The sequence below is a fragment of the Gasterosteus aculeatus genome, chromosome 10 (genome assembly GCF_964276395.1).
Source record: "Gasterosteus aculeatus chromosome 10, fGasAcu3.hap1.1, whole genome shotgun sequence".
NCBI classification, from domain to species: Eukaryota; Metazoa; Chordata; class Actinopteri; order Perciformes; family Gasterosteidae; genus Gasterosteus; species Gasterosteus aculeatus.
In genome coordinates, this window is record NC_135697.1 from 16,641,734 (window position 1) to 16,655,374 (window position 13,641).

At 49.3% G+C, this 13,641-nt stretch overlaps 1 protein-coding gene across 1 annotated transcript; it reads right to left on the reverse strand.

The window, feature by feature from the left end:
* Nucleotides 1-1,823: 1,823 nt before the first annotated feature.
* Nucleotides 1,824-12,875, reverse strand: LOC120825969 (visinin-like protein 1). Its single transcript, XM_040187855.2, has 4 exons — nt 12,670-12,875; nt 5,686-5,861; nt 5,343-5,558; nt 1,824-5,254 (listed from the first exon to the last, which is right to left on the reverse strand). The coding sequence occupies exons 2-4, from the start codon at nt 5,845-5,847 to the stop codon at nt 5,057-5,059; spliced, it is 576 nt and encodes a 191-aa protein (XP_040043789.2). The 5' UTR covers nt 5,848-5,861; nt 12,670-12,875; the 3' UTR covers nt 1,824-5,056.
* Nucleotides 12,876-13,641: the final 766 nt, after the last annotated feature.

Genomic DNA, 13,641 nt, shown 5'->3' on the forward strand with positions numbered 1-13,641 from the left:
ATTAGAGAGGATCTAATGATTTATTGACGTATGCATCACTGTTATTAATTATTATTATTTAATTAGAAGTGTTGTCTCTCTGACGGTGGCGCTCTGGGGGCTGCTGAGCTCACAGCGCCACCTGCAGGCCGCTCCTGCACACGGCGCCTCTTCAGTTTGACCTCTACCGCTGCAGCGGGAGTCAATGTTCCTGAGCCTTTGCGAGCACATTCGTGATGTTTGGATTCCCACTGAGCTGCAGCCCGATACAGCGAGGCTCGGAATGGATCCACATCGATCCGTGACGGCCGGCTGGACGGGGCAGTGGGTTATTTATAACTTATTTAGAATGTGAATGAGCTGAAACCAGACGGAAAATCCCTTTAAAAATATGGCTTGTTCTGAAAGAAACTGACCTTAAATGATCATGTAAGTGCTGTTAGAGTTTCTTTAGTCCTTAATCAGACGTTTATCCCAACACACATCACCAAACGCATAGCAGTTTGTTTTCTTAGATGAGAAGAGTCTCCCTTGGCGTTGGCGTCTCTCGCGGGTGCTTAACGTCCGTGGTTGATTTTTACAGGCAGAGCTTCATCTTCCCGAGTCACTTGATGCGCGTGCCGGTGGCGGCCTGAGCGCGTGATCGCCGCGCTCGTCTCCCTGCTTCGCCACATCAGCCCGGTTTCCATGGGAACAGCATTACTGGTGACATCACTGCAGCACTGTGACATCACTGCTGGATGGTGACTCACACTCTCAGCTCACTGTCGTGTGTGAGTGTGTGTGTCTGTGTGGGTGTGTGTGTGTGTGTCTGTGTGGGTGTGTGTGTGTGTGTCTGTGTGGGTGTGTGTGTGTGTGTGTCTGTGTGGGTGTGTGTGTGTGTGTGTGTGGGCGTGTGTGTGGGCGTGTGTGTGGGGGCGTGTGTGTGTTTGTGTGGGTGCGTGTGAGGGCGTGTGTGTGTGTCTGTGTGTGTGCGTGTGTGTTTGTGTGGGTACGTGTGTGGGCGTGTGTGTGTCTGTGTGGGTGTATGTATGTGTGTGTGTGTGTGTGTGTGTGTCTGTGTGGGTGTATGTATGTGTGTGTGTGTGTGTGTGTTTGTGTGTGTGTGTCTGTGTGTGTGTGTGTCTGTGTTGGTATATGTATGTGTGTTTGTGTGTGTGTGTGTCTGTGTGGGTGTATATATGTATCTCTCAGCTCACTGTCGTGTGTGAGTGTGTGTGTCTGTCTGTCTGTGTGTGTGTGTGTGTGTCTGTGTGGGTGTGTGTGTGTGTGTCTGTGTGTGTGTGTGTGTGTGTGTGTGGGCGTGTCTGTGGGGGCGTGTGTGTGTTTGTGTGGGTGCGTGTGAGGGCGTGTGTGTGTGTCTGTGTGTGTGTGTGTGTGTGGGTGTGTGTGTGGGGGCGTGTGTGTGTTTGTGTGGGTGCGTGTGAGGGCGTGTGTGTGTGTCTGTGTGTGTGCGTGTGTGTTTGTGTGGGTACGTGTGTGGGCGTGTGTGTGTCTGTGTGGGTGTATGTATGTGTGTGTTTGTGTGTGTGTGTTTGTGTGGGTGTGTCTGTGTGTGTGTGTGTGTCTGTGTTGGTATATGTATGTGTGTTTGTGTGTGTGTGTGTCTGTGTGGGTGTATATATGTGTGTGTGCGTGTGCGTGTGTGGGCGTGTGTGTTTGTGTGGGTGTGTCTGTGTGTGTGTGTGTCTGTGTTGGTGTATGTATGTGTGTTTGTGTGTGTGTGTGTGTGTCTGTGTGGGTGTATATATGTGTGTGTGTGTGTGCGTGTGTGGGCGTGTGTGTGTGTGTGTGTTTGTGTGGGTGCGTGAAGATGCGATCAGAGGAGGCGAGACGACAACGACTCTCGACATCCATGTGTTTTATTCTATGTAACAAAAATAAGTACATTGTCTTTGTTCTAGGAGACTAAGAACATTGCAAACAAAAAAAGAAACAAAAAGCAAAATCGTCAGACTGGAGAAATAGACTTTTACATGAACATCATAGAGAAATGTTGAATAGATTTATATTACACAAGCGAGCACATGTGACCCTCTCTATCTAAATAAAAGTACATTATCCGTGATCATATTAATTCCACTCAGCTACTTCACATTCATGTTGAACTCCACCTGATTATATTTCACTTCATGCGATCCCATTTTTGGCACATCAAATCTAAAGAGTAAATATTGAATTCGGTCTTAAATAGTAGCTTTGAATTACATGTTGCATGTTGAATTACATGTTGCATGGAGAAAAAAAACGCGGCTGCAATCGAAACAACAGAAACAAAAGTATTTCAGTAGCTGTGAACTAAGCGTGTGATGTTTGTCCCTTTAAAAGACTGTATTGTCAAATATCGTGACGGACATCACGCGTGTGATTCATGGAACAATTCAAGCGGCGTCAAAAGCTGTATTCCTGTTGTGCCGTGTACGTATTTTCTTTCTGAAATAAGGTAGAAACCGTAACAACTTTCACACAGGACACCGTTTGTGAAAAATAAAAGTAAAGTTAACAATTTTGCCGCGTGAGACGTTATTCGCCGAAGAGACTTTTACCTTTAAAACAAAGAGGATGAATCGACCTGTGTTCTCATCACATGCAGCACAGCACAGCAGTACGAACCAGGTACCACAGGAAGCAGGTGGAGGTGTGGCTAATAACACTCTGTGTGACACACACACACACACACACACACACACACACACACACACACTGTTCTTTACAAAGTTAAACGAAACTGAGGCGTCTCTTGTTACACAAATTATACAAATACAAAAACACATGGCTGCAAAAGTGTCCCAACATACAGAACGCGCTGTTCAGTCTCTCACACACACACACACACACACACACACACACACACACACACACACACACACACACACACACACACACACACACACACACAGCTGTGTCATCATATGAAATTAGATCTACGCTAGCGGCACATTTACATAATATATTTGTATTAATAAACACGATTGCACTGGAATCGTCAATGTACATAGAGTTAGATCATCGTGTAACGCTTCAGGGAGGGAGCCTGTTCATTGGCCGGCCGAGGAGGAGGGGCTTAATCTGATTGGCTGACGGGAGGACGCGACGCAGAGAGTCTTCTTCTAACGCGGATTATCTTTTCATAACTTATCGTTTCTCCCTCTGCGGGAGCACACGGGGAGATCGACGCCGACTACGACCGATAGTGAGAACGATAGTTTTGGGAAATACGTCCTATTTGTACGCTGAGTAGAAAAGCTACAGCCAGGTTACAGTTAGCTTAGCTTAGCTTAGCTTAGCTTAGCACACAGGGTGAAGGGACGTGGAAAAGGAGGGCGAGCTGAGATGGTTGAAGTTTTGTGGTTGGAACAAGAGAGAGAGATAATAATTAAGTGTCTTAATAAAAGGCGCTTAGCAACAAGTAGCCGCGCGGTGACGTTTTACTTACATTAAAGCGATGCTCATTTGTAAAGATGTAAAACAAAGGATGCTCATTATCGTACCTGTGACTAACCAGACGCTCCATAATTATCCAGTTAAAGTTACTGTTTTAACGCAATGTACAGCTAAAAGTCATCATTTACGTTCACAAGCAGGTGATCCGTGGACGCACAAACACACACACACACACACGCACAGACAGACACACACACACACACGCACACACACACAGCATGGCGCCCAGGTTTCCTCTTCAACCTTTTGCTCTTTTTTTCAAATAGATTGTTTACACGTGAGCCGAGTTCAGCAAAGTTCCTCTGGATCCACGATTATCGGAGCGCTTCTGACATTTAGGGAGGAACAAGACACAGAACGAGGAGGGAAAGCAGGACGAAGAGGAGGAAGAGGAGGCTTGACCTTCACCACAAACTCCTGTTTCTGTCTCACAGTGACTACTGTCCTAATGTATTTATATATCCTCTAGTTTCAGAAACAGTAGTTTGTCGTATGTACGTATGTAGATACATTTATATCAGGACAAATCTCTGGTCCTAAAGAAGCAACATTAGCTTTAATACTATTCTGTAGGCTTTTATTTTGTCTTATTTGTTTTTATTTCTGTTTCCTGTAATTGTCAGAGTTACTTCAGTTTGGTTTCCCAACAGAAAACACAGTTAAAATGTTTCTAATGCATTTATACCAAAGTAATAATGTAACAATGTAATAACTCCTTACAGGTCTCATGCCTAATACTTTGAGTAAAGTGATCAAAAGTAACTTCTTTTTATTAATAAACTGTGATCTAAAACAGGTGATTAACTTAGATGATGAAACGACTTCTAATTTCAGTTGTTGTTCATGCATTTAACATTTCATCAGCTTCTTAGACACACACACACACACACACACACACTCACACACAGCCTGTGGTGTTTTTCCTTTACATAATCCGTTCCCTATCTACATATCATTGGTGACTCCTGGAACCAAACAGCTTCTTCGTTGGTTTAATGCCATTCTCTTTTTTTTAAACTCTCCCGCGGTGCAAAGCTTCCGAACAGCCGCTGTGTTTCCAAATTGGCTTCGGGGGCCCAGAAATTACACTTGAGTGAGACGCTGAACAAACAGAAATGTGTTCATTTGCCTTTAAAGAGGCGCACATGGAAACCATCTAGCGCCGCGTAGCAGAAGCTCCAACGTTATGCGAGCACATTTATTTACCTCTGAACGGAGCCCCGTTTACAGTCTCAATGCTAAGCTAAGCTAAGCTAACCTTTCTTGCAGCTTAACATTTGGCAGATAGACACAAAGAAAGCTAACAAAAGAAAATGTTTTTTAACCATTGAAATCTCTCGTAATTTAAATTCTTTTAAGATCTTGGCAAACCATTCAGGAGTAAGGAGATCCACATATATATATATATATGTGTGTGTGTACATGTATGTGTTTGTGCAGAGGTGCACTGTGTTACAATTGCAGTCATCACTGCCTAGAAATATTTAAAGCGAAATAAAGCTTCCCTACCTCCTCCTCCTCCTCCTCCTCCTCCTCCTCCTCCCCTTTCCTCCAGAGCCCTTCTGTTCTCTAATCCTCCTTCCTCCTCTAGTTTCAGTCCCCCCCCCGTCTGTTTCTCCTCCCGTCCCTCCCTCTACTTCTGCATGTCACACTGCAGCAGTAGGACGATGGAGGGGTCGGACTTGGCGGCCTCCTTGAACTCCTCCAGGGAGATCTCGTCGTTGTGGTCCTTGTCCATCTTGGAGAAGATCTTGTCCACGCGCTGCTGGGGGGTCAGCCCGTCCTCGTTCATACGCATCATGATCACGGTGCCCACCATCTTGTAGATGGCCTGCAGAGGCGAGAGGGGGGGGGTAATGAGACGGCGTCTTCAAACACATGAACAATAGGGAGCCCCGTTAACACAAATGCTTCCGCACCTCGATGATCTCCAGCATCTCCACGCGCGTGATCTTGCCGTCCCCGTCCAGGTCGTACATGTTGAAGGCCCAGTTGAGTTTCTGCTCGAAGCTGCCTCTGGAGGTGATGGACAAGGCGCAGATGAACTCCCTGAAGTCGATCGTGCCGTCGCCGTTCTTGTCGAATGTCCGAAACGCGTGCTGGGCGAACTTCGACGCGTCTCCATATGGAAAGAACTGACAGAAAGAGAGCGGCACGGTGACGTCGCGCGACACTTCATGGAAGACGCAAGGATGAAGATGAAAGGAACGCGTCAATGAAACACACAATGAGAACGTCGCTCTCTCTCTCTCCTGGCTTCACCTTCACATAGAGCTGCTGAAACTCGTCCAGGTTGAGGATGCCGGAGGGACAGTCCTTCAGGAAGCCTTTGTACCACTGCTTGAGCTCCGCCTCGTTGAATTCCGTGCTCTTGGTCAGGTCTTCCAGAACCTCCGGAGCCAGCTTGCTGTTGTGTTTCCCCATGGTGCTTCACCTCTCTGGGGGGGGGGGGGAGGGGAGAGAGAGGGAGAGACAGGTGAGACGGGTGAGGATGTGGTAGACAAACCGCCGCGGTGATGCTGTCTCCACGTGGCGTCCACTTCTTGTATACGGCCTTTGCATTGAACACCAGCAAAAGTTCTTTCCTGTTTCCATAATGACTCATCTCCATAAACCCCGTTGAGTCAGAGGAGTGAGGAACGAAGAGCGAGGACACGGGACTCGGCTGAGAGGCTAAACCATCGTGCCGTCATGCTTAATGTCACACAGCCGAACCCCAGGACACTCCAAACTGTCCTAACATGTTGGAGGCCCTGCAGGACAAACGAGCGCTGAGAGGAAAAACAATATGAAGGACGTTAGTGGCGCGCAGGACATTCCAGCACCGGTGATCTAATCAGGTTGAAAGACTTAAAAACAAATGTTTCATCTTACAGGTGCTTGAGAAAATAAAAGGCTGGTCAGGCAGAAAAGGAGGAAAATAAGTAAATCAAACAGATGTTAAATGTCGGAGTCACACATGTGACTTTGTTATTGCCACAGAGGAGCTTCCACTGTTATGACGTCGACGAGAGCAGCCGTAAAAGAGCAAAGCTCAAGTGTTCCCACAAAGGACTCTGTGCAGTAACACAAATTGATCCCTTCGGAGACGACTCAGGGTTTATTTCAGGACCGGGGACCTTTTTTCCTCTTCTCGCCGTTTGGGTCGCGAGGTGGACTGCTGCAGGAGGGAGGCAGGCGGAGGTGATCAGGGGAGGGACGCGGCGCTCGCTCTGCACGGGACCTCTCCGCCGAAAGCACCATTTGCGGCCGGGCCGAAGATGTGGAGGACTGTCCGGCGAACAGGTCGCAGTTCGATCAGGAGCTTTTCGCAATAATTTATCTTTGGAGCTTGGACTCCACCCTCAGATATGCCGATGCTTCTGTCCACATGGATCCGTCTTTAAGGGGGAGGAGCTACGGCTTTCCGTCCTGAGTGATCCTCCTTTACAGATCTAGAAATGTATTTTTAGAATTCAATATCATGATCTTTATTGATCTCCTTATTGATTTAACTCAAATTTTGCACACACACACACACACACACACACACACACACACACACACACACACACACACACACACAAGCACTTTCCTCGGAGCTGCTATGCCGGCTGAGGCAGAGGAGAGATTATCCGTCTGCTCGGGACGCAAATGAAGCAGATAATAGAGTTTCCTGAGGATGCCATCGAGAGATGTGACCAGCCAGGCGGGCAAACTAATTAATAATTAATAATTACACCGAAGTATAAAACCCTGGACTTTGCAGCTGGACGACTGTCGGGTTTGCCCATGTGGAGGCGATTCGATTAAATGTTTTTGTTTGTTATTCACCCTTTTTTTCCCTCACGTTTCTCTTCAAATAGTCGATTCACAAAAGTCCACAGCTGGGCTTGGATTGTGGTTTTGATTAAAAGTGGCGTTGTGACTTCTGGGTATTTCTGGGATTTGGACGGATTACAATCCATTACTCTTCGTAGGGTCGGTGTGTGAGAATCAGGAGTTGACCTAAACTCGAATCACGCTGGAGTTATTCTGCTTTTTAATTAAGCAGAGTGTGTTTCCGTTGTTATGGCGACAGGACGAAGCAGCAATGAGAAGCAGCGAGATTACAGCGGCACGTCGTCGTGAAGCCCAGGCGCCGCGTCTCTGACTGGACGGGGCCCAGAGGGGGGGCGGGGGGAAATGATCAGCCCGGGAAAAGCTGTAATTGAGTTGGAACGGGAGCAAAAATGGGAAGCTGGGCCTCCGACGTAACAGTCAATTTCCTGTGCGTAGCTGCGTTGTGTGTTTGCAGCGGCGACAACGTTTGTCAGAGTGGAAAAAGTAGAATGGACCCGTAGCTGCAGTCGGGGAGCAATCAATAGGGAACCAGTCCAATACCAGCCCGAGCCATTGACTCGTGTGTGTGCGTTGGTGACGTGTCGCTCGTGAACGATCCGTTCATTTTGAACGAATCCTTACAAGGACTCGAGAGTAACGAGTCCTCTTTGAAAAAAGATCAGCTCATTTTGTCGTGGCCACGCATCGGGACTTTGCATAGGCTCAATGAACGAAACGTTGACCCGAGGACACGGCCGGGAGTAGTTAACCCCCCCGAAACGAACGAATGACTCGAAAAAAGATTCGCTCATTTTACTGAACGAGATTCAAAGGACCGAGTCGGTAAAATGACCCGAACTTCCCGTCCCGAGTGTGCCGAAGAAAGAGGGAGCATTAAAAGAGGATAGAAAGGTGACGCCGACGCGTGGAGCTTTCACCGCTCGCTCGCTGGTCTTCGTGCAGCATCGGAAGTGAAACGGGACAATTTGTTGCCTTGACAACGGTTGCCGCGGCTCGCTGCCCAGACGGACGGTCGCAGCGGGTCCACCCGGGAGACCCCCTGAGCGATGGGCCTGGCGGAAGCCATTGAACGCCTACATTTAGGCCACATCAGCGCTCGACTGGGTACTTGAGGGGGTCGTTGACGATGAACGGCGTCAATAAGAAGTCACACAGACCTCGGTGGCGCTGAGGTCCAACCACTGAGACGTGGATCTTATGCCTGCTGTAATTCATGCCTCTCCCCGGTGCATCGCTATAGAAACGCCGCTCGCCTCTGTGCGGTTTGGAGCGCGGGGAGGAAACACGGTGGGGGGACGGGGGGGGGGGGGCGTCCGTGTGCCCTCGTGATTCAGCCTCCCTCCTAACCTTTATCTCCCGGGTACCTCCAAAAAAAAAACCAACAACACGCCATGCGCTCACTTCGGGATTCGTTTATTGCCGCGGTTCAGCGAGGTCGGGGTGACTCATGTCTGAGTGCTGACGCGTCCCCTGTTGGTTCGGCCCCGGCGGACCTGCACAGCCACCACGCGGGTAATTCACATTCACGTCGGTGACACTTTAACTATCGGAGGTCGGAAGATGCCACCAGTCGCACACACACACACACACACACACACACACCATATGCACGCACAAAAACAGACTCTTCTGTTTTGCGGCCCGGGCGCGAGAGCGACAGACACACACACGTGTGTTCACCGTGTGTTGTGTTGAAAGCCGGCTCAGGGAGCAGCATGGGACGAGCGCCTGCGGCAGTGCTGAACACCGTCCTGCGTTGGTGTGAACTTTTCACGCGTTCCTGTGGTGGCGGGAGGCCGATCGACGTCTGACAGCGTGCAGGGAGGCGCCGCAACGTTGCGCTCGGAGCGGCTCAGTGCTGCTATTTAAGTCTGCTTGCATTCTCTGTACTGACCAGCAGGGGGAAAGAAGTCTATGAGAAAAAGACACTACTCAACACGTCATTTATTATCTCAAGAAAACCTTTTGAACACGAGTTCATGGTCTCAATCTCTAGTTCCAAGTCATCTTGAATACAGCATGATGCTCGTTTAGCAAATGCGGCTTCAGGGCGGGGCTTACTGTGATTGACGGGCGGCTGCCGGGGGAAATGCACGGTCTCGCTGCGTCACCACCGCCCATTTCGAATCACCTCTCCGCTCTCTGTGTGTGTGCGAAAAGTATCGACGCGGCTTCCAAGCATGCGGCCCTCAAACCGACCGCTGACGTCGCCATGACTACCGCGGCTCAACTGCCGTCTGTTGCCTTCCATTTCAGAGTCTTCCCGTCTCTGTTTTTATGCGTTTTGCGGCCTTTGTGATCGTCAAACTCGTCGAGCCTTCCAGGCAGTTCCTCGTGTCCTCGTTGCTGTTTTCTTTTCTCCTGACCTTGTCTTTTCCTCACAGGCCTCCTGTGTACCGAACCTGTTTGGACAAGTAACAGCTGTTGCTGCACCTCACCCTGCTCTCTGGCTCCTCTTCTGGTCCCCGTGGTGCCACCAGCCGTAACACTTACAACTAATAAAGGAATCCCTCGTGCATTTCGTCATGTTGACAACCACCATATCTTCATGCAAAAATATACAGTGCTTTTGCAGTCAAGTCCCTCTGAACGGAGACTGAGCGTCGTGATCACGTGGCACGGCGAGGATGCCGAACGCCAAGTTGGATCTGCGGGCTGAGCCGGCGTTGAGCAGGTGGTGCGGCGTTGGTGAATTAATTCGAGCAGCTCCTCGCCCGGGGAAGTGGGCGAGGGCAGGCGGCAGCGGCAGGGAGGCGTTAGGAAGAAAAAAAACCTTCTCCACCAAAGGCCGGAGACGTTATCGTGCGACGCAGTAGTGTTGAGTTTTGTTAATGACATCATCCAGTAGAGACATTTGCACACGACCCTCAAAGAAACAGGTCGAACTACCTCATGCTGAACTCGAGCGGCAATAGATTCTTCACTCCTTCATTCAGGGTCTGAATGAAATATTTATTTTTTTAAATTATTTGTCCACACTGAATATCTGAGCGCGGGGGCATTTTATTGTCTTCCAGCAGTTCTTGTAAACCGGGGGAGAGTGGAGTCTATCCCAGCATGCATTGGGCTCGAGGCGGGCTTCATCCTGACAGCTTGTCAGTCCACCTCGAAGCTGACTCAGACAGTGCAGACGGCGTTCACACCTCTGGAGGAGAGCGCCGTTCGGAGCTGCTGACCCTTTGCATACAATGAAATATGGAGTCACTGGCCAAACAGCCGTTATTGAACAGTTCCCAACAAGCTATGAGTTAGAATAATAGGTATTTAGGACAGAGGAAGTCGCTGTGATCATGTGCTCCCCCATCCAGTGAGTGGCTTCTTTTACCTGTGGAGAATAACGGCGAGCTGAGCCCGCGACCCTGCAGAGACCCAAACAATCAACTTAACTTGGGCATTAACAACGTTGGGAGGCGCCGTGACGAGAAGAAGGGCGGTGGGAGCGCATGTTTGTGCACAGGCTTTGAGTGAAGGTCAACGAGACAGCACTTAAGCGTTTGGAAGTGGAAGCTCAGAGTGGACTTGGAGTTTGAGCGGGAAGCACTGCAGCCAACAGCCGGGCATGAAGCTGCAGTCTGCGCTCGCTGCGGTCCATGATGGAGACGTCAACATCTAAGACACAGCGTGTGACCTTCAGGCAAAGCATTTAGAACACTAGATCGTTATGCTTTTGACGAAGCCTGAAAAGAAAACCAATGCCAAAGAGCCTTAAACCTGCATTATCTTTGCTGACCACCAGGGGGCGACTGCGCCGGTCCCATAGAAGTCTATGAGAAAACGACTTGATTTATTCCCTCAGTAAACATTGTAAACACGAGTTTATGGTTTAAGTCTTCTTTAATACAGCATGATGTTCATTAAGTAAATTATGGTTAATTTAGAGTGAAACTGACCCAAAAACAACGTGAGGCCTCAAACCAGCGGTTCCCCAACGAGGACTTCACACTGCGTCCACTTCTTACATACAGTCTATGTGAGAAACGCACAGAATAACTCTCAGTGGCCACTTTATGAGGGACACGGTTTTTTGTAACGACGCTTGCTATAATCTTATAACGTTTTCATTTTCAGGGTGGTTGTTTTTCTTGGGGCAGTTAATTCCATTAAGTGTTAGCAGTCAGCTGTAGTGACGCATTGCTTTTCTCTGTGAAGAACATGAATATACGTTGGCTCAGGGAACATGACATAAATGGGAAGAACAAAAAAAAAAGAAGGAAATTATTCTCCACATAATGGAGCCGAGCTTGACACCAGCTCGGTAACACAAATTACAGGTTTCTGACAGATGTCGTCAGAAGCATAAAAATTCACTGCTAATTTAGAATTAGTTTGCAGAGTTTTACCCATGAAAGCTGCGCTCATTTTCTAATGTAAAACTCTGTGTTCACATGCAGAAAACCACGAGTGACTTTCTTACAATGATGTTACAGATGCGGGTGGTTGCAGTGTTGCGGTGATGCTCAGACAGCCTGACTGAACTGAACCAAACACCGTCCCCTGAGGGTGGAGAAGTGCAGCAAGACAAACCAGCATTAACGCGTCGATACGTTAAGCCCACGCAAACAACTCGTGTCTCTGCCCCACATCGCGCTCCTGCTGCGTATCGCGTATTAAAACAATCGATGCTTTGGATCCAGCGAGGCGCGCGACAATATGCAGACGCGCGCCCGCGGGTCAGTTTCTGTGATGCAATATCTCATCTGGTGTGACCCGCTGACGATGCACAGAGCCGCCCGGCGGCCTCCGGTAATGTGGGCCGGTCCCTGTTACCGCAGCGGGACCTGCTGTCGATCACGGAGGACGGAATTACGCAGAGGAGGAGAGGAACCGCCGCGCGTCCTGACCGGCGCGGATCAATTAGAAATGACTAGAAAGCAGCTCTGTTTGCTCACTAACTTCCTTGTGCTGAAACGAGTTGGTGCAAATATAGCAGCCGCCGCCCCCCATCCCGACCCCCCCCCCCCCCCCCCCACCCGCCACACACCCAAAGTCCAGGCTAATAAACACACGTGGTTCCGTGTGCGCGCGTATTAACGCGCGGTGCGACACGCCGGTTTGGAGCCTTATTTTGTTCATCCGGTTTGCCCCTAAAAGCGTGAAGGACGTCCTGCACCGACGTCCACGGCTGCGTTTTCACACCCGTGTTTGAGGCGGTCGCAGGTTCGATTCACTCTCCAGCCCCGAGTGCCCTTGAGCAAGACCCCTTCCCCCCCAACAGGGCAGTCCAGTCCACTGGGAGCCTGCACTCATTATAATGGTGATGCGTGTCACACTGGTTGGGCTAAGCGGGCCAGGTCCTCCACCCGTTACAGACCAGCAACACTCTGTAATTCAGACCCAGTTCAAAGGCAATACGTGACACATCTGAGCAACACTTGCAGACACACAACCACGATGGCACAAAGACACCCGACGTCCTCCTCCTACCCTGTGATGTTCTGCAGAAGAATACGCTCCTCTCTCCGCTTCGTTGCTTCGCAGCTCTTCTCGCGGCTCTGTTTCGGTCCGAAGCTGTTCCTCCCTCATGCAAAATAACCTTCGTGCTCAACTCTCCTCTCTCCCTCTCTCTCTCCCTCTCTCTCTCCCTCTCTCTCTGTCTCTCCCCCCCCCCCTATCTCTCTCTCCCTCTCTCTGTGGAGATGAATGAACCGCTGCGTCTCCCTTGCCAACACATTTGCATAGGGCCCGCCTCCCCCGCGCGGTGATTGGCTGGCAGGCCTTTTTTTTTTTTTAAAGGTAGAAATGTTCGGTTCAATTCGATGAAACGGCTTGTCAATAGCTGTGGTCGCCACGCACACGAGTGAGGTGGGAGGGAGGGGGGGGGGGGGGGGTGATATTGGTAAAAGCTAGAAAGGAAAATCAAACAACATCTAACCAGAAACAAAAAGGCCCCGATGCATCGGGCTCGGCCCATGTCGCTTTTTAACATAATTAATGCGAAAGATCCATTTGAGTTCTGAAATACATGTTTATCTAGATTGACCTGCTCGGTGGAAAACCTGACCTCCTGGAGGTGGAAGTATTGGCCCCCTTGGAACATTTGACACAGGGGGCCGCTGTTAAAGGGCCCCTCTGAAGGACAGTATCTAAGTCCACGTGGCGTTGGAGCTCACTGAATGTCTGTGACTGTGCAGAGCTTGTCGCTTGTTCTCAAATGCATCTGCAGGAAGAGAACAGATCCACTTGTGCAAAAGTTGAATAAGGACAGAAAGAGTCCGGTTGTGGACTGGAAAATCTAAATGAAAGGTATTTGAATTATTGAAGTTTAAACACTAAGACTTCCACTGCACAGAGCAACACAAGGAACATTCTCATATTTCATCTGTATTTTACGTGTGAGAACAGCTCCAGTTGATCCTGGGAGATAAAGAGCTCTGCCGTGTCCCTTAAAGGCACAAA